We start from the raw sequence: 24060 nt of genomic DNA, 5'->3' as shown, positions 1-24060 counted from the left end.
TTGACTCAGCGACAGTGAAGGAATGGTGATCTAGTTCCAAGTCAGGATGGTGTGTAGCTTGGAGGGGAACTGGCAGGTGGTGGTATTCCTATGCATCTGCTGGGTTCAAAAGGCCGGCGGGGGAGGGGGGGGGGCAGGGTGAAAGGGGAAATAGCTCTTGGGGGTGTGTACGTTGAGCCCAGGGAACCCGCAAAGGAGATCCCCCGACCTTGCACAACACCAGCCTATGCAGCTAAAGCAGCTGGGTTTCCTGCATGGTGTGGGCCTCTCCCCAGTGGCTGCAGGATGAGGCCCTAAAGTGGCCATTAAATGGCCACTTAGAGGCCTCAATAGACCCAAGGGCAGGCAGGCCACCCAACACCTCTCTGCCCTCTTGTAAAATTTTAGACAGAGCGAGGGAAGGCCACTGTTCAATTTTGTGTGCCCACCCCTCATCCCCACACCCCGCCATCAAATCTTTTGGCAGGGGAGCTTAAAATGGAGCTCTTAAGTACTGTTTCTAGAATTTGATACTTGTCTATTTTTTGCCTGCAAGCTCGATTGCAATGAAAGAAAAGGGCTCACCTCTTTAAGAAACAGTGGAACCTTGGTGTTGGGGTCAATCTTCTGATCATTTTCTAACAGGTGTGTGAGTGGGACACCAAAAATCTTATTATCTACACATAACAAAAATTGCATTAGTGCTGCAGACCTCCACGATGATTAGAATTTCTGATGATTCTGCCATTCTCCAAGTTGTAAATGGTTCTCTACAATGTTGGAACACAAATATCTTGAGTGCTGGGCTCGGGGTGTATGTGGAATCCTTCATTCAGTGAGCTCTGATCTCTACTGAGCAGAAGGTCAGGAGGAAAGAAGAATCGCATGGAGACTCAACCTTGAGTGCACTTAGTGGCCAGCTCCATAGCAGCACTGTGAAACCACTCACTCAACTGCAAATTGCAAAGAGAATCTGCCTTAAAGCAAAAGTCTCTCCCTCCCAAATATTAAATTGAACTTTTGTTCAGGAAGGTTAAATATAATTGAGAAATCTTTTCCTAGCTAGCCTAGTTTAATTCCGATGAACTCCATGATATAGTTGATTGTTAACATGATAAACTGTTTTATTACAAACATACATCATAATATATTTATTTTACTTCAATTATGTTTTTGAAGAGTGTGCATTTAACACCTACCATATACTTTCACTTTCATTGCTTTGTGTCGTTTCACCTCCAAATCCAAGACATCAAAGAGAGCTGTCAGCTCAATTAATGCCAAAGTGTGAATTTTTTTCATGTCTTGTGCTGAGAGATCACCTATTCTTGTTATTCCTAGTTTATTCTTGCACATTTTGTATTGCTATTAAAATAAGCAAATTAGAGCATGTTAATTAATCCCGGAAGCAAGATGCTGCAGGAGTATTCACAAGTTCTGCTAAGTTATTCAAATACTGCTTGAATACGAGAAAGATGAAGAATATTTTTTCATTAATTCTCAATGTGCTGCACATTTGTAGAACATAATTGCCAAAGGGAAAGAAATGAAGATAGCAGAAAAAAAATTATGTCATCTTGAGTTCTGAAGAAGAGCCATATTGGACTCAAAACGTTAATTCTGTTTCTCTCTCCACAGATGCTGCCAAACCTGCTGAGTTTTTCAAGCACTTTTTGTTTTTATTTCATCTTGAATGCAGTCTGCTTAAACTGGAATAAAGGTTTCTGATGACTGGTAGGGTCAATGAGTAGCTGCATTTTGAATCAAGTACACATTAAGCTGCAGTGCACTACAATTATTACCTGTGTACTTTGGGAACAAAATGTTTTATAAGATATTCTTTCTTAGCTTCTACCAATAAATGAGAAAAAAAACTGATTGTCCACAGAGCATGATAATTCTTAAATTTACAAAATTTATATATAAACTTTTTTAAAGGATATGATTATGATACATGTACTACTAATGAACCATACCTCACCAGGCAAAAGTGTCCACAATGAGGTGGTCACAGTGTGACTCTGTTGCAAAGTGGAAGTGCTTACTTCGTCTGATTCATCACTTCTCTATGCTTTGGGTATGAGAAAAGATGTTCAGTGTGAAATAGGCTTAGCAGTCGTAAAGTCCATTTCTAGGCTGATTTCAGAATGAGTAAAAGAACAGTAACTAAGATTACTTACAGGCAAAGTCCCATCATCCTTTCTTTTCCTGGTCGGCTTTATATACAGTAATTGGTTTCGCAAAATTGATGCTTGTTCAGAATAAGAAATATCAAAAGATATAAATTCTGTCTTCAAAAGTTCACACTGTGTTGGCGATGAAGTCTTGTGTTCATCAGAACAAGCTACAGAAAAAGGAAACAGAGAGATCTGTGTTGAAAACAGTAGGTTACTTGCTACAATGAAATGCTGTAAGCAAAAACATATGTGTAGCAGGAAAAATTCTGGATGTGATTGAGTATATTTTCCACCCACAATTTACTTGTTAACTACACCAACATAAAAATTATAATATGCCCTAATCTCTTAATACCTGACTCTCAATTTCTAATTTCTGTAGTGCATTCTCATTTCAGAAAATATCTTGGTTTCTATTTATTTTTAAGGTTGTCAATCCATCCACCATTAGACGTTTGAAAAAAAGTTGAGTTTGAGGCTATGTGGAAAAAGATTGTTCATCATAACTCTCTTTTTAAAATCAGGGATTCTAACAGTATACATTGCCACAACTGTGGCAAAGTCTATAAATTTAGCAAAATTAGATAATTCACTAGTTCTGCTAGAAAAGTCCTCTCCCACTTCAAACAGCAATCTAAAATTTCTCCTTTTTAATATATTTAATGTATTGTAGCCTGGAGATTTATGGTGTAACACTTTCAAACCTGAGAATCTTCAACACTCAGCGTTAACTAAGTGAGTTTACACCTGAAAATCAGATGATTATGCCCCAGCATGAAAGATGGATAGGAATATATTTCATTCTGTACACCTGTGACATTGGCTCAGATCTTCCAATCAGTGGTAATATTGGGGCAATCACTACTGAGTGTGATGATCGCTGTGCCCAAACCTTCTAGTGTCCTTCCGGCCAAGACTTCTTATCCCGGCTGCAGCAGCAATGCTTCAGTACAGCTATCCACAGGGAACACCAGCAAAGAGGAACAGCGCAGAGAACACACCCTCTTTTTATGACATCAGTTAAGTGTTTAAAGATCTCAACAGTTTCAGAGGGTGGGTAATGGGTGAGTGAGTTAACAGGTAGGTGAATGGCTAGGTAGTGGGCAGGTGAGTGATTGTATGGGTGTGTGGGTGGGTGAATGAATGGGTGGGTGAGTGAGTGAGTAAGTGGGTAAATTGGATGGGTGAATTGCTAGGTAGTGTGTTGGCTGGTGTAGGTAGGTGAGTAAGTGGGTGAGTAAGTGGAGGAGTAAGTGGAGGAGTGGGTGAATGAGTGGGTTGGTGAGTGGGTGGGTGAGTGAGTGGGTAAGTGGATAAGTGAGTGGATGAGTGGGTGGGTATATGGATAGGTAGGCAGTGGTTGGGGGGTTGTGAGGGTGGACAGTTGGGTTAGTGGAGGTGCAGTTGGAGATCGGTTGGGATGGTAGTTTAAATTACGTTGCTAATCACTGAGCTACACCAGAGATTAAACAGTGTAACATTCCTAGAGTGTGTATTGGGTAAGTAGCATGTCTCCAATTACATCAGTGTAAGAGACATTTGTGGAGGATCCCAGGCAGAACAAATCAGCCAATCAGAGGTTTAAATTTACTGGGTAATTACAGCGCTTTACTGCACGTCATTTCTTCTGATGGGTCCTAAAGTGCAACAGTGACAGAAACCTCCACATTCGCTGCTGTTGACATCAGAAGATCTGGTCCAACATCTCAAACAATTTTGGCACAACAAATAGCTAACAGAGCTAACAGAGAAGTACATATCAGGAAATAAATTTTAACAGAAAAAATTATGTAGAGCGTGTTGGTTTCCATATTGAATTCTCAATATGCATTTCTGTTGCAAAAAGTAAAAAGTTGTAAACTCTATACTTACATTTAAATCATAAGAAAAATTATAAAATCACCAGCAAAAACAAAAACATACAAGACAATGTAAGCCCAGAGCAGAACACTCAACATTATTTAATAAGTGATGTAAAATAATAATGGACTGAATCAAGACAAACACCAATATCTAGATGAAGGAAGATTCAATGTCTGGCAGACTTGGACAAACAGGAAGACAGATTAATGCAGTGTTTCAACTACTCAAAGGCCACATCAAAATAATAGGCAAACCATGTTAACTGGGACAGAAAACAAACAGTTCTGATTTTGGGGACAGTGGAATTATTCTATGCAACGTAAGAATAAATTGCCAAAGATGCACAAATATTTCTGGCCAGATGTCAATAAAAGTGCCTTGAAAAAGATAAAAAGTATCAAAATAAAAATCCAAAGGATCAATAATTTATGAGTTCAAATTTGAGCTCCAAATCACTCAAACAAACATTAAATCTCATGGCAGCCAGCACATGAATGACAACACACTACACAAATATGTGCTTTTCTTTTACAGCATACAGTAATAACTGAATAGTATGACTGAGGCATTTGAAATGAACAAATTGCAAATCCCTGGCCTCAAAGTGCCATTTAAACAAAAATAACTTCCACGACACCACCACCCCCCATCCACTCCCTCCAACAACCCCTTTTAAAGACAAACAGAACTATAACAAATGTTTTTGTGATTGCAACATATATATCACTGTCCTGCAATGATGTCAATTAGAATAACATCATTTCAATTCCTCACTCTGCTGAAGTCCTGACTGCACCATCCTACACAGGGAAGCACAAGGTAACATAGCTTGCATTCCCATCCACCACTTCCTCTCCACCCACCACTTCCTCTCCACCCAACCCAGTGCCCCCATCCCCAAAGTTTTTGAACGGATGGAGGGAAAGTAATGCAGAAAAAAAGATGAGTGGTGTCTAGCAGGTTGCTGTTACCACTTTCATTTTGGGCAAGCAATAGTGGTATTGGCGACAGCCTGATCACAGAAATTACATCAGCTCAACTGCAGTAAGGTCTGAAGCTGTAAAATGGGAGAAAAATTAAATGGCATAAGAAATACTTCCCTTCTTAACATAAAAGGCCCAAGGCTAACTCTTTTTTCCATTGGTCAATGTGAAAGAAAAATGGTCTGTAACTTTAAACTTAATAAATTCTTCTTGCTTACACCATTCTTCCCTACAAGACAAACCTCTGATTAAAGGAAGTTGAGATGTACCTTCTCTTTTCTTGTTATCTGGTAGCAGATGGTCAAGTTGCTGGTCTGATTGCAGTGCGTCAATAACTGGACTTTGGTTATCTTGCATTTTCTGAAAGTACCACAGTCCACAAAGATATTGGAACTTTTGATGTAAATGAATAGAACTACCAAAGCATTGTGTTTTATACATATACTGTACTGCCAGTAAAGCACACACAAAATATTTAAACAACTGTAAAAGTGCACATGTATGCCTATCTGTCATCTAACAATGTTTATAAGGCAGGAACTTCTGTTGATCGACCTGAAAATATACTGTTCAAAAGTTTTCTTATAGAGTGCAGAACCTTGTCATCTTTCTTACACTATCAATTTTTGCAACCTAAGCGTGCAGTATCAACCACAATGGCTTGGCTGTTTGACATAACAAATGACACTACAGGGAAATAGGTATCAGATCAAACTTCCTAGTCAGGATAACCACAAATGTTTCTGCTGCCAGGAATATAGTTTATTGATTACCAATCACTATAAATACTGTCAGCCAGGGGGGCAAATTTCCCTTTTAAAATTATTTAAAGCCAAATGGTTCAACTGGTTTAGGCAATCGGCAACTGAGCTATACAGAGCATGGATGCCAGGTTTGGTCACTAGTCTGTGTAGGAAATGGGAACCTTATTATACTTTATGCATCTTTTATACTTCTTACACTTTTTGTGTGCTATGAATTTCTTTTAATGTGCAGTTTTGTATTTTGTATGAATTCCTGGTAGGTGAAGGGTTACTTTTAGATGTCTGAGGATAAATGATGTGAGTGAATTAGAACAACATGCATGGATGGATTGTTTGTGTGTTAAGGATATACTATTTGGATCGTGACTATAACGAGTCACAAGCATGCATCATGATCATAATTACAGATAATGTAAGCATTGACAGACAGATAACAAGATCAGAACACAACAACACAGGAAGAGCAGGGGGCAAAAAAAATGAACTTGCAGAAGTTCAGTGCACAGATTTCAAGAAGACTTAGGGAGATAAAAGAAGAACAGGAGTCACTAGCAGCCCGTAGCAACTAGAATCAATGAGGAACAAGAACCATTTGAACTAGGATATCAACAGCCTTGATTTGATAAGTATAACTGTTGTTGCTGACTAAATTGTCCAGATAATGTTGCATTAAGTGTCTCCTTGCCTGAAATGTATTGTGTGGTCTCTGATCCTCTTACATCTGTGCTATGTTAGTTGATCTCAATCAGGTCAGTGTTGGAATACTGAAATTGGTCTCGATGACTCTTGGTTAGGGATGGGTAAATGACTTTGGATTTCTGGACCTGATCATCACCAAGTTCATGGTCTACAGGGCTGCAGTGCTTTATGGGTCAGAAATATGGACACGTACAGCAGACAGACACCTTAAATCCCTGGAGAAATATCAACAGCGATGCCTCTGCAAAATCCTGAAAATTCAATAGTGGGATAGGCACTGCAAATGAGTATCCTCTCTCAGGCCAATATCCTCAGTATTGAGGCACTGGTTATGGTTAACCAGCTACATTGGGAGGGCCTTGTGCAGAGCCTGATACAAGACCTCCAAAACAAGCTCTCTATTCTGAGCTTCGTCATGGTAAGTGGTTACCAGGAGGGCAGAGGAAATGTTCAGGAACGTCCTCAAAGCGTCCCTGAAAAAATGCAACATCCACACCGATTTGTAGGAGCCGTTTGCTCGAGACTGCCCAAACTGAAGCAGCTGCGAAGGTGGCAACCATTTTGAGCATCTTCAACAAACCCATGTGGAGACCAAGCACACACAAGCGGAAGGAACGTACGGAAGTCCGAGCACCCCACCCACTCGCCTCACCAAACGCTATCTGCCCCATCTGTGGCAGAGCGCGCGGATCAAGCATTGGGCTTTCTTGTCACCTTAGGACCCGTAACCCCAGAGTGGAAGAAAGTCATCCTCGGTCCCAAGGAACTGCCTAAGAGGAAGAAGATGTGATCATCATTCGGGGCCACATATAGCGTGCGGGTGAATATCGGGTAAAAGCAGACTCAATTGATGGGTTTGCCCCAATAACCTATTGGCACTATTTCATGACACATTTGTGAAGAATGGCCTCTTGGGCATAGTGTTCAAGGGCTGCTGGTGGGTTTAAAACAATAGCCTAGTGCAGGGCCAATAACCAGTAAAATGAGGAGGGGAGGATTAGGACATCTGCAGGAGGATAAATAAATGCCAAATTATGCCTAAACCTCTGGTATACACCAAAGCCAGGTACTTATATAGAGGCAGTAGCAATTTTTTTTCTATTTTCATTATTGGTTATTGCTTTTTGTAGATTCTTACAAACCTCTTTCAGATAATTTTGTTCCTGCTTTGCTGACACTAGTGCTTGGGACACTGAGACAACAAGTAGCTCACACAAATAACCATTCTCCACCTGACAACATTACTATTAAAGGGAAAATTTTGTGAGGTTTCATCTTTGGGCAAAACCTCACTAGATGGACCACAGATTCTGCCCTATGATCCAGCCTCATTTTTGACCCATCAGCGCCAAGCTTTTTTCTTTTCCTCACCCACAACCACCTCACTTTTCAGCAGAGATCAGTGATATAAATCAAGTGCAGGAGTAGTAACTAACTTTTCCATTCCAACCTAGAAGCAGAGAGCCCAAGTGTAATCCTCCAATTGCAATTCCAGCTCAGATCAGCTAACTCACTAAAAACTGCGAATGAAACTATTACAAAAGGTAAAGTCGCACGGGATCAGAGGTGAGCTGGCAAGATGGATACAGAATTGGCTTGGTCATAGAAGACAGAGGGTAGCAGTAGAAGGGTGCTTTTCTGAATGGGGAGCTGTGACTAGTGGAGTTCCGCAGGGATCAGTGCTGGAAGCTTTGCTGTTTGTAGTATACATAAATGATTTGGAGGAAAATGTAACTGGGCTAATAGTAAGTTTGCAGATGATACTAAGGTTGGAGGAGTTGCAGATAGTGAAGAGGATTGTCAAAGGATATAACGGGATATAGATTGGTTGGAGACTTGGGCGGAGAAATGGCAGATGGAGTTTAATCCGGACAAATGCGAGGTAATGCATTTGGAAGGTCTAATACAGGCAGGAATTATACAGTAAATGGCAGAACACTTAAGTGCATTGATGGGCAGAGGGATCTGGGTGTACAGATCCACAGGTCACTGAAAGTGGCAACGCAGATGGATAAGGTAGTCAGTAAGGCATATGGCATGCTTGCCTTCATTGGCAGGGGTACTGAGTATAAAAGCTGAGAAGTCATGCTGCAGCTGTATAGAACCTTGGTTAGGCCACACTTGGAATATTTCATGCAATTCTGGTCGCCACATTACCAGAGGGATATGGAGGCATTGGAGAGGGTGCAGAGGAGGTTTACCAGGATGCTGCCTGTTCTGGAGGTTATTAGCTAAGAGGAGAGGTTGGAGAAACTCGGATTGTTCTCACTAGAATGACGGAGATTGAGGGGCGACTTGATAGAAGTTTACAAAATTATGAGTGGCATGGACAGAGTAGATAGTCAGAAGCTTTTTCCCAGGGTGAAGAGTCAATTACTAGGGGACATAGATTTAAGGTGAGAGGAGAAAACTATAGAGGAGATATGCGGGGCAAGTTTTTTACGCAGAGGGTAGTGAGTGTCTGGAATTCGCTGCCAGAGGAGGTGATGGAAGCAGGTACGATAGTGGTGTTTAAGAGGCAGCTTGACAAATACATGAATAGGATGGGAATAGAGGGATACGGACCCCGGGAGTGCAAAATGTTTTAGCTGACGGGCAATATGATCGGCGCAGGCTTGGAGGGCCGAAGTGCCTGATCCTGTGCTGTACTTTTCTTTGTTCTTTGATCATTACTGATCATCCACTGCAGGCCCGTATACTACAGAAGTAGTGCAGCAATTGTGTCAAATCTGCCATATTTATGTTATGCAACAATGAAGAATTTGCTTGTAACACTGTCACTGTAACTAATTGGTTTGGGATCTCCTAAGATTTTCCTGATATCCTTTCTGTAACTCCAGAAGACCTCCACCAAGAAAAGATAGTGGAAGCCTGTTGCAATTGTATTATACAACAGTCCTCAATTAATGGGAAACTCCTGATTTTAACTTGAGACAAAGAGTTTAATGTAAGGGTGACGGGATCATTAGACTCACCAACATGGGGACTAGGCCAGTTGAAATTACTATAGTCTAGTCCCAAATCCTGTTTGAATCTGGCAGTAATTGAGCTTGGGAGGTGGAAATATGGTCAGAAGGAGGCCACCACTGGGCATCCACAGGAACAATCCCAATAGTCACTTAATTGGGGTGGTGAGGGCAGCAGATGAGCATCATCAAGAGAGTGGAAAGAAGCCCAGGCCAGGCAACACACAGGGCAGGTGAACCCCAAAGTTTTCTTGCTCTGCCAGCCCCACAAAAAGACAATAAAAATCTAACTTAATGGCCTCCTGACCTGCTTCTGCATGACACTAGGAGCTGGATTTTATGCTCCCCTGCCAGGGGAGTGGGGAGTGGTATTAGGGGCTGGGGGGAGCTTCGCAAAATCGAGCAGGTGTCCTTTCTGCCCCCTACCTGACCGCTCCCAACCTGTATGAAATCTTACAGCGGATGGTGCAGGCATCAGGTGTCCTACCCACCCTTGGGTTATTGGGGCCCTGAAATGGCCAATTAATGACCACTTAAGGGCCTCATCCCACCCTCACCACTGTTTTGCCTACACGGAGAGGCCCAGACCATGTGGGAAGTTCGGTAGCTTTAGCAGTGCAGGCTGGTGTCGGGCAAGGAGAAGGGACTTTCTTTGTGGGTAATCTGTGCCCATCAGGGCCCCTTTCCTCCAACCCTCGCCAGGGCCTGCCAGCCTGAGCCCAATGAAATCGCCCCCACTTACCTTGGTGTCTGGCTCCAGCCGCGATCTCTATTGCAGACTGTCTGTAGCCCCGGCAGTAGCCACCGCTCCCACCTAGCATTGCTGGAACTACAGAGCTGCAAGACCTGCAATTAGCTGGCAGATCTGAGGCGGGACTTCCTGCCCCTGAGGGATGGAAACCCGCCACCAGCCTATTAACGGCCAATTGACTGTCAAATTTCAGCAGGGCAGCCATTCTTCCCCTGGGTAGGCTCCCAAACAGCTGGGGGCATGGGCCAACCCTGTGTTTCGTAGGCGACGCCAGCACTAGGCATCACACACTCAATCATGCATTAAACTTGTGGAGAACCCAAACAACATCACTGGATGACAAATTTTGTATTTTAAATCTATCTTTGCCTGTCAGGGTGAAAACCTTCCATGTTGAAAATAAACCTGTTAAAATGGTGCAAGATGCAAGTACAACGTAAGCAAGACAAATGCCACCTTGCTGATACGTTAAATCCCCACATGAGCTGCCCTCATCAGACATGAGGAAAGTTAAAATCAGACCTTGAGAGCTTTTAAACAGGTTTACACACCGATTAAGATTCACATTATTTGATTATTATAGACTGTTCACACTTACTGAAAACTTCGGTCCTGCAAAGACGTCCCTAACATCTCGTACAGGCTGCTTGCTCTTTATCTTCATAGACAGAGTATAGTTGTCCACTCTGCGCTGTACAGCTGCAGATTGCGTGCGAGTTAGAGTAGAGAGCAGGACCACATCATCATCATCTCTGCTGCCTTCCTGGATAAGAGTGGAGAGCCCAGCAGCCTGAAGCCAATCTGCCTCAACTTCTCCATCTACGAGCAAAGTAATATTGAACTTTAACAATTGATTACACTTTTCAGGTCAACATTGGCTTCAGCCAGCAATAAGTTATGAGAATCTACCTATTTCAACAGATTTTTTTTAAAAATATTTAATGGGCTGAGGGTGTCACTGGCAAGACCAGCATTTGTTGCCCATCCCTAACGGCCCTCAAGAAGGTGGTGGCGAGCTGTCTTTCTGAACCGCTGAAGTCCATTTGGTGTAGAAACACCACAGTGCTGTTAGGGGGGCCGTTTCAGGTACGGTGAAGGAGAGGCAATATAGTTCCAATTTAGGATTATGCGCTTGGACAGACACTAGAGGTTTGTAGTGTTCCCCTGCATCTGTTGCCCGTGTCCTTCTAAGCGGTTAGAGGTTGAGGGTTTGAAAGGGGCTGTCGAAGGAGCCTTGGTGAGTTGCTGCAGCGTATCTTTATATGGTACACACTGCTGCCACTGTGCATCAGTGATGGAGCGACTGAACGTTGAATGTGGTGGCTGGGGTGCCAATCAAGCGGGCTGCTTTCTCCTGGATGGTGTCAAGCTTCTTGAGTGTTGTTGGAGTACATTCATCCAGGCAAGTGAAGGATATTCCATCACACTCCAGGGCAATCTGTAGATTGCAGGCAAGTGAACCACTTGGTTAACTTTCAATGAATAATCAATTTGAAACTGGTCACAGAGTTGATAACCAAAACATGATTTAAAATGTATCTTTTGTATTCTTAATACTGGAGCACAGTAACTGCAGTAAGACCTCCCATCTGTTCTAATATTCAATTAGATCATGACTCCACTGTATCTCAACTCCATTTATCTGCCATTCTTCTGTATCCCTTGATTCATGCACAAAAATCTATCAATCTCACTATTGAAAATTTCAACTGACCCAGCATCCATTACTATTTGGGGGAGTGAGTTTCAGATTTCCACTACCCTTTCTGACAACATTGTAACTCCTGCTGCTAACCAGGTCACGAAGAGTTGCGCAATGTGCATTTGGCCAACATTGCAGCTGCCAGATCATGTGCCAGTCTTCCTGACACTTTTCAGGTAGGAGGCAGGAGTTCAATATATGGGCACTGCAGCAAGTTTTTTTTTGCACTCCATCCACTTTCTACAAATTACATTGTTCAGGTGCCCACAGGCTTGTCCTTGCTCAAACGTAGGCTCAAAAATGAATTGTTTCCATTTATATTCCGTCTTGGTGCAGAATTCCGACGTAACCACCTAGTTCAGATGGTAACTATTGAAATTCTCCATGCAAAGATAATATGTTCAAGTCCCACATTGGGTAGTGAGCTTTTTCTTAAATATTTTCAAATTACATATTTGTAATGGATTTTACCAAAATGTGTCCTTAAACTAAATATTACAAACAATTCTCCTCTGATTTATTGGATGTTGGCCATCTCATTCACTGAAATTTCCTGATTATATCTCTTCATCATTTACTGATTTGTCAGGAGAATATTTTATAGAGGTAACAATTAATAAACAATAGGTTGGCTAGATGCAAAAACTTGCAGTTGGTTAAGGACTGCACAGACCTAAGAATGGGTGACTTGAACTTTATTGTTAGTCTCTGTCAAGGCAACTTGTTTGTTTTAAAACAAGTCACTGAGAGACTGCAACCGTGCATGTGCAGCAAGTGCCCCCCCTAATGTTGCAGCACAAATTCTGAGAAGAACTATTTCTTGATTTCATTTCTGTATTGCTTAGCTCTAAATTTAACATTACACCATCTTGTTCTGGATTTCCCCCATCAGAAGAAATTGTTTCTCTATCTATTCTTTTGAATCTCCTTGTCATTTTAAACAACCCAATTGGATCACCCTCATAAAATGTTCTATAGCCATTGTCTGATCCCTCACCCCCAGAAAGATTCCACATGGAAATCAGGGAACCATCTATAAATGCAAAACAACTTCAACCGAGAAAATTGCTTAGGGTCAGGGTTGCAACCTTGTGGTGGGTGGAACTCAGGCCCTGCTGAAGATATGCAGGGATTCTGCAGTCATCCGAAGATAATCCAGACCTACGAGAAATTCCTCCATCAGTCTATTTCCAAGCTTCATAATTCTTTTTAATAAAATGCAAAGGATTCTCATTACGGTACAAGTCCCATTCCTGCTTTGCTATTGTAATCCAATTACTGACATCTTCTGGAATTATCTCATAGACAGCAAATGTAAGAGGGGTGTTATTAGACTAACCACTGGACAAGTTAATCATTTGGTGCAAACAACATTACCGTTACGCACAGAACTGCACTGCAATAATTTGTACTTAAATTAGATACTCTATATGCCCTATCTGTCTTACTCTTAGGCATCTTTTGATGCCTAACTTCCTTGTGGCTTACCATCTGCTGTTTTCACATCAACATTTTCATCTGACTCAGTCCCACGGCTTTCCTTTATGTTCTCAACTTCAGTCCAGAAGTCATCCATTGACAAGTTGTCTAATGAATCCTGAGAACTGGAACAATCTGAAGACAGCTGCTCTTGGAAATGCACTGGCTGCATCTGGTTCATGATTGAAGGACTTGACTCCCTCCTAATGTGCACAAAAAATAAAACCCGTTTTAGACAGAAGCAAAGTGATTATATAAAGCACTACTACTTTATTATTGATTTCGACCTCGGTATATAGGGCACAAATTCAAAATTTGCAGATGATACAAAGCTTGGAAGAATTGTGAACAGTGAGGAGAATAGCACAGAACTTCAAAAGGACATAGGCAAGTTGGTGGAATGGGTGGATAAATGGCAGATGAAGCTCAGTGTGGAGAAATAGGGGGCTGAATTTTATGTTCCGAAGTGGGCATGCACCTGACCTGATCGGGCATGAAATTGCGCGAGAAGATATCGAGCGAGCATCCTGAAGTCATCGCGCACTTGTGCAATACTTCACTCGGTGGGCAAAAGTCAGAAGTGCGCCCGCCGACAATTAAGAGGGCACGTAGGCCCATTAATGGTTCAACTGTCTCCGATTTTTTGTAGCCTGTCCAACGGTTGGCGGATTGTCGAATCAGCCAGGTAGCGTTTGATTTTTTTCATCAATGCTCATCCAAGGACTGGATGAAATTTCCATTATGAAATAAAATAAAAATAAATGTCTGTGGACAGCATTTTTAGCAGTTATATTTTCAGGTGATTGATTGTGCTGCATAGGCATTTTTTTTGCAGCTTTTTAAACCTTTATTAGCAGGTCTGCAGCTCCCAGTGACAACTGTCTGCCGTCACAGAGCTTTCTCGCAGCGCTCACCCGCACCCATGGAAACGTCATCACCCGCACTCTTCCTGCCACCACCCCAGCAGCGCTAAGCTTTACAGCACGCGTTTCACGCTGGCTGGCCTTTAATTGGCCAGCCAACGTGAAATCGCGATTGGGTGCCGATCGCGGTTGGAGGCCCGTTTCCCAACTGCTCCCGATCCCGCTGGGCCCACCAAAGGTAAAATTCAGGCCAGGAAGTGATTCATTTTAGTAGGAAGAAGATGCAGTGACAATATAAAGGGTACAACCCTAAAGGGTGTGCAGGAGCAGAGGAACCTGGGTCTATATGTACATAAGTCATTGAAGTGGCAGGACCGGTTGAGAGAGTGGTTAATAAAGCAAACAGTAACCTGGGCTTTATTAATAGAGGAATAGAGTACAAGAGCAAGGAGGTTATGTTGAACTTGTACAAGACAATAGTTCAGCCCCAGCTGGTGTACTGCATCCATTTCTGGGTGTCGCACTTTAGGAAAGATGTGAAGGCATTGGAGAGGGTGCAGAAAAGATTCATGAGATTGGTTCCAGAATGAGGAACTTCAGTTATGAAGATAGACTGGAGACATTGGGACTGTTTTCCTTGGAGAAGAAAAAGCTGAGAGGAGATTTGGCAGAGATATTCAAAATCATGAATTGGGACCAGCTGAGTTGTTCATTCAGAAAGCCTGTGCAGACGTGATGGGTGAATAGCCTCCTTCTGCACTGTAACAATTCTGTGATAATAACATAATGCAGAAACTTACTTTAATAGTGAGGCAAAAGTAGTAAATAATAAATCCATACTTCAGATCGATTTTGTATGAAATAGAATTCTAAATTCCACTATTGCCAAAGAGTTATTGACCATCAAAGCAATGCAATGGTTTAGAAATAAATGCATCAAATGGAACACAATGTTAACATGAACTGAAGATGATGTTAAAGTAAAGTGAATTTCTGTTAATTTATATAGTTCGATCATAACTTTCTTCAAGTATGATTTTACACAATTAATTCACTGCCCCTCCAATTTACATTTTATCTATTGGACCAAATAAAGAAACTGCAGATCATTTCATTCTCAAGTTCTTTTTCATAAATGCATTCCAACGTTCTATAGCATTGTTACTGTACCACACTATCATAAGGGTAACAATTTCCTTCTCTCTTATTCTAATTGAATATTGTTTGATATCTTGTTGATTTTACTAACATTTGTACTGAAGTTGTGAGATAACTAAATGCTTGACATTGGCTCTCTCAGTTACATACCTGAAGCAGAGAGTCAAATACCTTGAATGAGGTGCATACTGGAATGTTCAAACTCTAGAAGTTAAGCAACTAAGACAACCCATATCCAATAAGCACAGCTCCTCTCACCCAACATAGTGTTGACAAGGCCATGGTAAAGCCTATTCTCCAATCCAGCCTGCACATGTCTTTGCTGAAGGAAAGCTTTTTGGTAGATAAAAGATTAGGCTCCAGTTCTATCCTTCATCAATTGGCTGAAGTCTAACAGAGGTAGCCCATATGTCAAATTTATTTTTTTCACAAAATTATATTAAAACATGTACAACCTTCAATTTTAATTTTAAAATAAAATGACAAAGCTCAGGTTGAAATACTCCAATCTGCCACTCTCACAAGGTGGGATAAATGGGAAAGCAGAATACTGTGGATGCAGAAAATCCAAAATAAAAACGGAAAATTCTGGAAATACTTAGCAGGTCAGGCAGCATCAGTGCAGAGAGAAACAGTCAATATTTAAGTTCTGTGACATTTCATCAGAACTGGGAGTGCCTGATAATGAGGGACCCCCTACCAACTCCGGCACCACCCTTTATGAGACTGATGGCAATCCTGACAGGATCCTGAGGGAGAAGACGGGAGAATGGGGTTGACAAACTTATCAGCCATGATTGAATGGCGGAGCAGCCTCGATGGGCCGAATGGCCTAATTTCTGCTCCTATGTCTTATGGTTTTGTGGAGTCTTTGGGAGTTGTGGGAAAGCTGTGTGAGCACCATTTAATCCCTAAACCACCACTGAATTGCAGTGGGTTCAAGGATAATGGTTCATTAATGAGCCTAATTGACATCCCACTGCTGACGATCAGGAATCTAGTGTCAGCCCCTCCCACCCTCCAACTTAACTCAGGGATATTTTTCCTTCACTGAGAGACAGACGTGGGGCCTTGTATGATTACATAGGCACAGTCGCCATGGTTCCTGCCAAGAAGAGCTGCATTAAATACAACATATAGTGTCCTGATGTCCTGATCAATATTCACCCTCAACCAACATCACCAAAACAGATTACTGCTCATTAGTCACACTGCCATTTGTGTTTGTGCTACCACATTTTCCCTAAGTTATAACAGTGACTAAACTTTCAAAGTACTCCATTGGCCATAAAACACGTTGAGACATCCTGATCTCATGAAAGGTGCTGCCTAATGCATCAGCAATTCCACAAAACCGTTTCACTCTGACTTCTTCACAGGCAGTTATACAGAAGCTAGGAACCCCACCCTCTCAACCAAATTAGGACATGTGCTAGTAACCATTGAGGTAGATATGCAACGCCTACAAAAGAATTGAGAACCTCTACACTGAGAAGAAAAGCAAGGACATGGAGATGGGGAAGCGCAGCTTATAACAATAACCAACACCTTCCCCATTGTCTCAAGTTGAAACTTAAGAGCATGCAGAAGGATTACTAGTTCAATGAAAAACTCAATGAAATGGAAATGCACAAATATATTCGCCATCCTTACATCCTGTTTGCTAGCCACTCCCTTATTTTTGTTCATTCATGGCATGAGGGCATCACTGGCAAAGCCAGCATTTATTGTCCATCCCTAACTGCCCTTCAGAAGGGGGTGGTGAGCTGCCTTCTTAAACTGCTGCAGTCCATGTGGTGTAGGTACACCCACAGTGCTGTTAGGATGCAAGTTCCAGGACTTTGACTCAGTGACAATGAAGGAATGGCAATATAGTTCCAAGTCAGGATGGTTTGTGACTTGGAGGAGAACTTTCAGGTGCTGGTGTTCTCAAGCATTGGCTACCCTTGTCCTTCTAGGTGGTAGAGGTTGCAAATTTAGAAGGTGCTGTTGAAGGAGCCTTGGTGAGTTTCTGCAATGCACCTTGTAGATGGTACACATGATGCGTCAACAGTGGAGGGAGTGAATGTTGAATGTGATGGATGGGAGCATTAATCAAGGGGGTTGCTTTGTCCTGGATGGTGTTGAGCTTTTTGAGTGTTGTTGGAGCGGCACTCATCCAGGCAAGTGGAGAGTATTCCATCACACTTCTGACTTGTGCCTTGTAGATGGTGGACTGGCTTCAGGGAGCCAGGAAGTGAGTTACTCACCGCAGAATTCCCGGCCTCTGACCTGCTCTTGTAGTCACAGTATTTATATGGCTAGTCCAATTCAGTTTCTGCTCAATGGTAACCCCCAGGATGCTGATAGTGGGGGATTCAGTGATGGTAATGCCATTAAACGTTGAGTGGAGATACTTAGATTCTCTTGTAGGACATGGTCATTGCCTGGCACTCATGCGGTGCAAATGTTACTTGCCACTTATCAGGCCAAGCCTGGATATTTTCCAGCGGCATAATTTTTCACTGAGCAGGCGGGCACGCGACCGATCTGCTCAATCGTAAAATAGTCCGTGATGACTTCGGGCGAGCGCAGGACTCGGAGCCGCGCCTGCCGTCAATTACGAGGCCAGCTAAGGCAATTAGATTTTATGTTGCCCATGCAATTTCACACTCATTGCATGGGTAAAATGGGAAGGCAGGCAGCCAACAATTTGCTAAACTTCATCCAAGGGCAGGATAAAAAAGGTCCTCAGCATTGCCAGTGTGAGTAGTGAGAAGTTTTGGAGATAGTTTGGTGTTGGCTGCTTATTGGTGCTTGGCAGCTTCATCCCTGTTCGGCTTTATTCTTAGCATTTCCAGGCTTCATTTCAGGACTCATTGGTGTCTCCAAGGCCTCCCAGAGGATTCAAACCTTGTGGACCCTTCCAGGTATCAGGCAGCCTTCCGTTGTCTTGGTAATGGGGATTATGGTCTCCGCTGATGGTCTGAGGAGGAAGAGACAGGCAGACAGGAGAGGAGGCCAGGTGTCCCAATGCAGCTTCCAGGAGAGGGACCTGTGGGAGGAGAGGCGCAGGCACAAGGGGGGCAGGGCCAGCAGGAAGTCCAAGGCGGAAGGGGCCACAGAAGATGCCACTATCCTGCTGCCAGGGTTTACAGGTGGCAATGCAGCTACCTCAATATGTCTGAGGTGCAATGCCAAAGGAGGCTCCGCCTCTCAAGGGAGACAGTGACCTCCCTCTATCAGATGATTGGGCCTGAACTCAGCTCCGGCTGCGTGGGTGGACACCCCATGCCAGTGGCTCTGAAGGTCACAGCAGCCCTCAACTTCCATGTCTCCGGCTCTTTCCAGGGCTCAGTGTGGGGATCTGTGTGGAGTCTCCCAATCAGCAATCCACAGTTGCATCAAGCTGGTGACAGAAGCTCTGATCAGGCGGTTACTGACATTTATCCATTACCGTATGGACGAGGCCAGCCAGAGGTTTCGTGGCAATTGCTGCGTTCACCCACTTTCAGGGTGCAATTGACTGCACAGGTAACCTTCAAGGCTCCAGCGGATCAGCCGGGTGCCTTCGTCAACAGGAAGGGTTCCACTCCATGAACCTGCAGATAGTGTATGACAACAGGGTGCAGATTCAGCAAGTCTGTGCAAGCTGGCAGCTCCCATGACACGTACACCCTGAGACATTCCCAGGTGCCGAGGCTCTTCAGTGCTCCGGCCTGACTGGATGGATGGCTGCTAGATGACAAGGGCTATCTGTTGAAAAGTTGGCTTATGATGCCTCTCCACCACCCAAGAACAGAGGCAGAGCAGCATTATAATAGGAGTCACAAGGGCAGTGGTAGAGAGGACCATAGGTCTTCTCAAGGTGTGTTTCCAATGCTGGACCATTCAGGGGGAGCACTACAATAACCCCCAGAGCAGGTGTCACTGATAGCGGTTTCATGCTGCGCCCTCCACAACCTGGCACTGGCAAGGAGGGACCCACTGGAGGAAGAAGGTCTTGACGCAGCTGCACAGGCCACAGATAATGAATCCACTAGTGAGTAAGAAGAGGAGCCTGGTGAGGAGAACGTAGAGGGCGTGAAGGCAAACCTCAGTAACCCCCAGGGAGGCAAAGACACCAGGGACTACTTGATCCAACGCTCCTTCAGCTAGTTTGCCAAAGATCTGTTTCCACCTCATGTCAGGGCTGCCTGCCTCCATACTGGATGTCTGAAAGGACCTTTCATTTGAACCCAAACTCCACTCAATGCCTGTGCAAAAAAGTATGGAGCCACTCACGCCCAGCATTACATACTGGCGTACCCTGCACTAGAAAATAACAGTGAAGCGTACTTAGGCCATCAGAGCAAAAGCAAATTTAATGTTATTGTCACACTGAATGCATAACGACATTGCCATTATTGGTGTTGATGTACATGCCTGCAGACATATAAGGCAAACATAAATGAACAGAAAATCACCCGTCAACTGGCCCTCTTGTGCTCATGGCACCTTTAACTTATGTTTGCGAGTGCTACATCTTGGTGCCCTCACCCTCCACCTCTCACTGACACCGGCATTGGAGACAGCCTGCTGACTCTGCTGTCTTGCTGGCCAGTGGAGCCTGTGTTGGCCCTGCCTGGGAGGGAGCGGCCAGTGGCACAGCTGGCATCTCCCCAGTCGCCGCAGCCTCATCAGATATCACAATCACTGGCGGAGGGGCAAGTGAGCTGCTGCTGTCATCTGGAGTGCCCTGAGAGGAGCCCACAGAATTGACAAGTAGGTTGTGCACCAACGTGAGGTCATTCTGGACCTTCCTGCTCTCCATTGGTGGACGGGCACCTAGCTGGGACACTGGGTGTCTCAACCATCTCCCACACTGGCACTGACCACCTGAGGTCATTGCCTGTGTAGGACTTGCAGGTCAGGGCAAAACCCCAGGAATTCCTCATATTGTCCCTGGTGCTGCTTCTCCTTGAGAGTCGCCACTCTCTCAATGGAAGAGGCAGTGCGCTCGGCTCTGCATTGGCTCCTCCATATTGAAGACCATGGCACCATGGCATGCTGGGGGAGGCAGTGGCAGAGTGTTTTTTTTACTGGACCAGTATTCCAGAGACCCAGGGTAATCCTCCAGGGACCCAGGTTCAAATCCCACCAAAGCAGACAGTGAAATTTGAATCCAATAAAAATGGAGTTAATGGTCTGATGATGACCACAAAACCATTGCCGATTGTCATAAAATTCCATCTGGTTCACTAATGTCCTTCAGGGAAGGAAATCTGCCGTCCTTACCTGGTCTGGCCTACATGTGACTCCAGACCCACAGCAATGAGGTTGACTCTTAAATGCCCACAGAACAAGGGCAATTAGGGATGGGTAACAAATGCTTGCCCAGCCAGTGATGCCCACATCCCATGAACAAAAAACAAAATACTCTCATGGACCTGGCGGCTGACAGGCCCCCGCCCTTCCTGACCAGTGGGGAGCCATGTTTCACACTGGGCAGGCCTTAATTGGGATCCGGGACCCTCCAACTGCACCCACCCGCCGGACTGAAAATTCTGCCCCAGGTCTTCTGCATATGGACACAGACAACTTCAATAGCTGAGGAATCACGAATGGTGCTAGACATTGTGCAAATATCAGTGAACATCCCTACTTCTGACCTTATGCTGGAGGGAAAGTCATTGATGAATTAGCTGAAGGCAGTTGGGCCTACAGCACTACCCTGAGGAACACGTGCAGTGACATCCCGGGACTGAGATAATTGATCTCCAACAACCACAACTTCCTTTGTGCTATATATGACTCTAACCAGTGGAGGGCTCTTTATTCCCATTGACTCCAGTTTTACTCGGGCTCCTTGATGCCACGCTCAATCAAATGCTGCCTTGATCGAAGGACAGTCACTCTCACCTGACCTCGTGAGTTCAGCTCTTTTGTCCATGGTTGGACCAAGGCTGTACTGAGGTCAGGAGTGGAGTGGCCCTGGCAGAACTCAAATCGAGCATTAATGAGCAGATTATTGCTGAGTTAAGTGCCTTTTGATAGCACTGTTGACTTGCCGTCACTTTGCTGAAAACATGTTTTCCTTGAAAACTGCACCTGGTATTAACCCTTTTTGTGCAATGTTGCAAGAAATCAATTAGCTTTTATCATGATTATGAGGTTTATAAGATTAGTATATTTTGGGGCTGTAGCTTTAAATTTAGAGTATATGAAGGGGGTCATGTGATCTGTTCTACAGTCTGCCTGACAATGAGCCTGGGTGGTTTGATTGTTAATGATCCAAGGAAGGCTTGGATTGTTTCACTGAGAAGAAGGTGCAAGGTATTTACATTTGGTGACAATGGAAACAGTTTCTGAGTTTACAATGACTAGACTCAGAATCTCCAGAAGTCCCAGAAATGTGTTGTTGGTATCAGGTTGTGGCACTTGTACCATAAACTGTCTACTTACTTCTAAGATGCAGGGAAGGTAGGAACATAGGACTTAGGAGCAGGAGTAGGCCATTTGGCCCTTCGAGCCTGTGCTGCTATTCAATATGACATGGCTGATCTGGTTGTGGTCTCAGTTCCACCTACCTGTCTGTCCCCTATAACCTGTGACTCCCTTGTCCATCAAAAATCTACCTAGCTCAGCCTTGAATAAAGATAAAGACCCAACCGCCAATACTTACTGGGAAAGAGAATTCCTAAGACTAACGACCCGCTGAGAGAAAATAATCCTCCTCATCTGTCTTGAGGTTTTTTATTCATTTACAGGATGTGGGCATTGCTGGCTAGGATAGCATTTGTTGCCCATCCCTAATTGCCCTTGAGGTGGTGGTGGTGGTGGTGAGCTGCCTTCTTGAAACACTGCAGTCCCTGTATACACCGACAGTACAGTTAGAGAGGGAGGATTTTGACCCAGTGACAGTCAAGGAATGGTGATGTACTTCCAAGTCAGGGTGGTGAATGGCTTGGAGGGGAACTTCCAGGTGATGGTGTTGCCCTGTGTCTACTACCCTTGTCCTTCTAGATGGTAGTGGTCATGGGTTTGGAAGGTGCTGCCTAAGGAGTCTTGGTGAGTTCCTGTAGTGCATCTTGTAGCTGGTACACACTGCCGCTACTATTCGTCTGTGGTGGAGGGAATGAATATTTGTGTTACGGGTGCCAATCAAGCGAACTGCTTTGTCCTGGATGGTGTTAAGCTTCTTGAGTGTTGTCGGAGTTGCACTAATCCAGGAAAGTGGAGAGTATTCCATCACACTCCTGACTTGTGCCTTGTAGATGGTGGACAGGCTTTGGGAGTCAAGAGATGAGTTACTCTCCGCAGGATTCCTAGCCACTGACCTGCTCTTGTAGCCACAGTTCTTATTTTGCTAGTTCAGTTCAGTTTCTGGTCAACGGTGACCCTGAGGATGTTGATTGTGGAGGATTCAGCAATGGTAATACCATTAATGTCAAGGGGCGATGGTTAGATTCTCTCTTGTTGGAAATGGTCATTGCCTAGCATTTGTGTGGTGCAAATGTTACTTGCCACTTGTCAGCCCAAGCCTGGATGTTGTCCAGGTCTTTCTGCATTTGGACATGGACTGCTTCAGTATCTGAGGAGTTGTGAATGGTGCTGAACATTGTGCAATCATCAGCGAACATCCCCACTTCTGACCTTATGATCGAAGGAAGGTCATTGATGAAGCAGCTGAAGATGATTGGGCCTAGGACACTACCCTGAAGAACTCCTGCAGTGATGTCTTGGAACTGAGATAATTGAACTCCAACCGCCACAACCATCTTTCTTTGTGGTAGGTATGACTCCAACCAGTGGAGAGTTTTCCCTCTGACTCCTATTGACTCCAGTTTTGTTTGGGCTCCATGGTGCCACAGTCTGTCAAATGGTGCCTTGATGTCAAAGGCCGTCACTCTCATCTCACCTCTGGAGTTCAGCTCTTTTGACCATGTTTGAACCAAGGCTGTAATGAAATCAGGAGCTTGAGTGGCCCTGGCGGAACCAAACTGGGTGTTAGTGAGCAGGTTATTGCTAAGCAGGTGCCACTTGATAGCACTGTTGATGTCCCCTTCCATTACTTTACTGATGATTGAGAGCAGACTGATATGTCGGAAATTCACCAGATTGAATTTGTGCTTGCATTTTGTGTGCAGAATATACCTGGGCAATTTTCCACATAGCTGGGTAGATACCAGTGTTGTACCTGTATTGGAACAGGTTCACTAGGGGTGTTCTGGAGCACAAGTCTCTGGTATTATTGCCAGAATATTGTCAGGGTCCATAGCCTTTGCACTATCCAGTACCTTCAGCCATTTCTTGATATCACGTGGAGTGAATTGAATTGGCTGAAGACTGGCATCTGTGATGCTGGGGACCTCCAGAGGAGGCCGAGATGGATTATCTACTCGGCACTTCTGGCTGAAGATTGTAGCAAATGCTTCAGCCTTAACTTTTGCGCTGATGTGCTGGGCTCCTCCATCATTGAGGATTGGGATATTTGTAGAGCCTCCTCCTCCAGTAAATTATTTAATTGTCCATCACCATTCATGACTGGATGTGGCAGGACTGCAGAGCTTAGATCTTAGTTGGTTGTGGGATCGCTTAGCCCTGTCTATCACTTCCTGCTTATGTTGTTTGGCACACAAGTAGTCCTGTGTTATAATTTCACCAGGTTGACACCTCACTGTTAGGTATGCTTGGTGCTGCTCCTGGCATGACCTC

The 24060-nt window shown here is 44.0% G+C and overlaps 1 protein-coding gene across 5 annotated transcripts in view; it reads right to left on the bottom strand.

Annotated features, from left to right (window-relative positions):
• Positions 1-24060, bottom strand: part of LOC121287294 (rho GTPase-activating protein 40-like) — a 154935-nt gene that overhangs the window by 35273 nt on the left and 95602 nt on the right. For all 5 annotated transcript variants that reach the window (XM_041205039.1, XM_041205036.1, XM_041205035.1 and 2 more), the window contains exons 2-7: positions 13373-13566; positions 10781-11001; positions 5272-5362; positions 2160-2323; positions 1179-1344; positions 565-656 (exon numbers count right to left, since the gene is read on the bottom strand). In XM_041205039.1, coding sequence (XP_041060973.1) covers positions 565-656; positions 1179-1344; positions 2160-2323; positions 5272-5362; positions 10781-11001; positions 13373-13544 — 906 coding nt within the window. In that variant the 5' untranslated portion in view covers positions 13545-13566. The remainder of the gene's footprint in view (positions 1-564; positions 657-1178; positions 1345-2159; positions 2324-5271; positions 5363-10780; positions 11002-13372; positions 13567-24060) is intronic.

Source organism: Carcharodon carcharias, chromosome 14 (assembly GCF_017639515.1).
Source record: "Carcharodon carcharias isolate sCarCar2 chromosome 14, sCarCar2.pri, whole genome shotgun sequence".
In the NCBI taxonomy this organism is placed as follows: Eukaryota; Metazoa; Chordata; class Chondrichthyes; order Lamniformes; family Lamnidae; genus Carcharodon; species Carcharodon carcharias.
The sequence above is the reverse complement of the archived record's forward strand: the minus strand, read 5'-3'. Positions and strand labels throughout refer to the sequence as shown.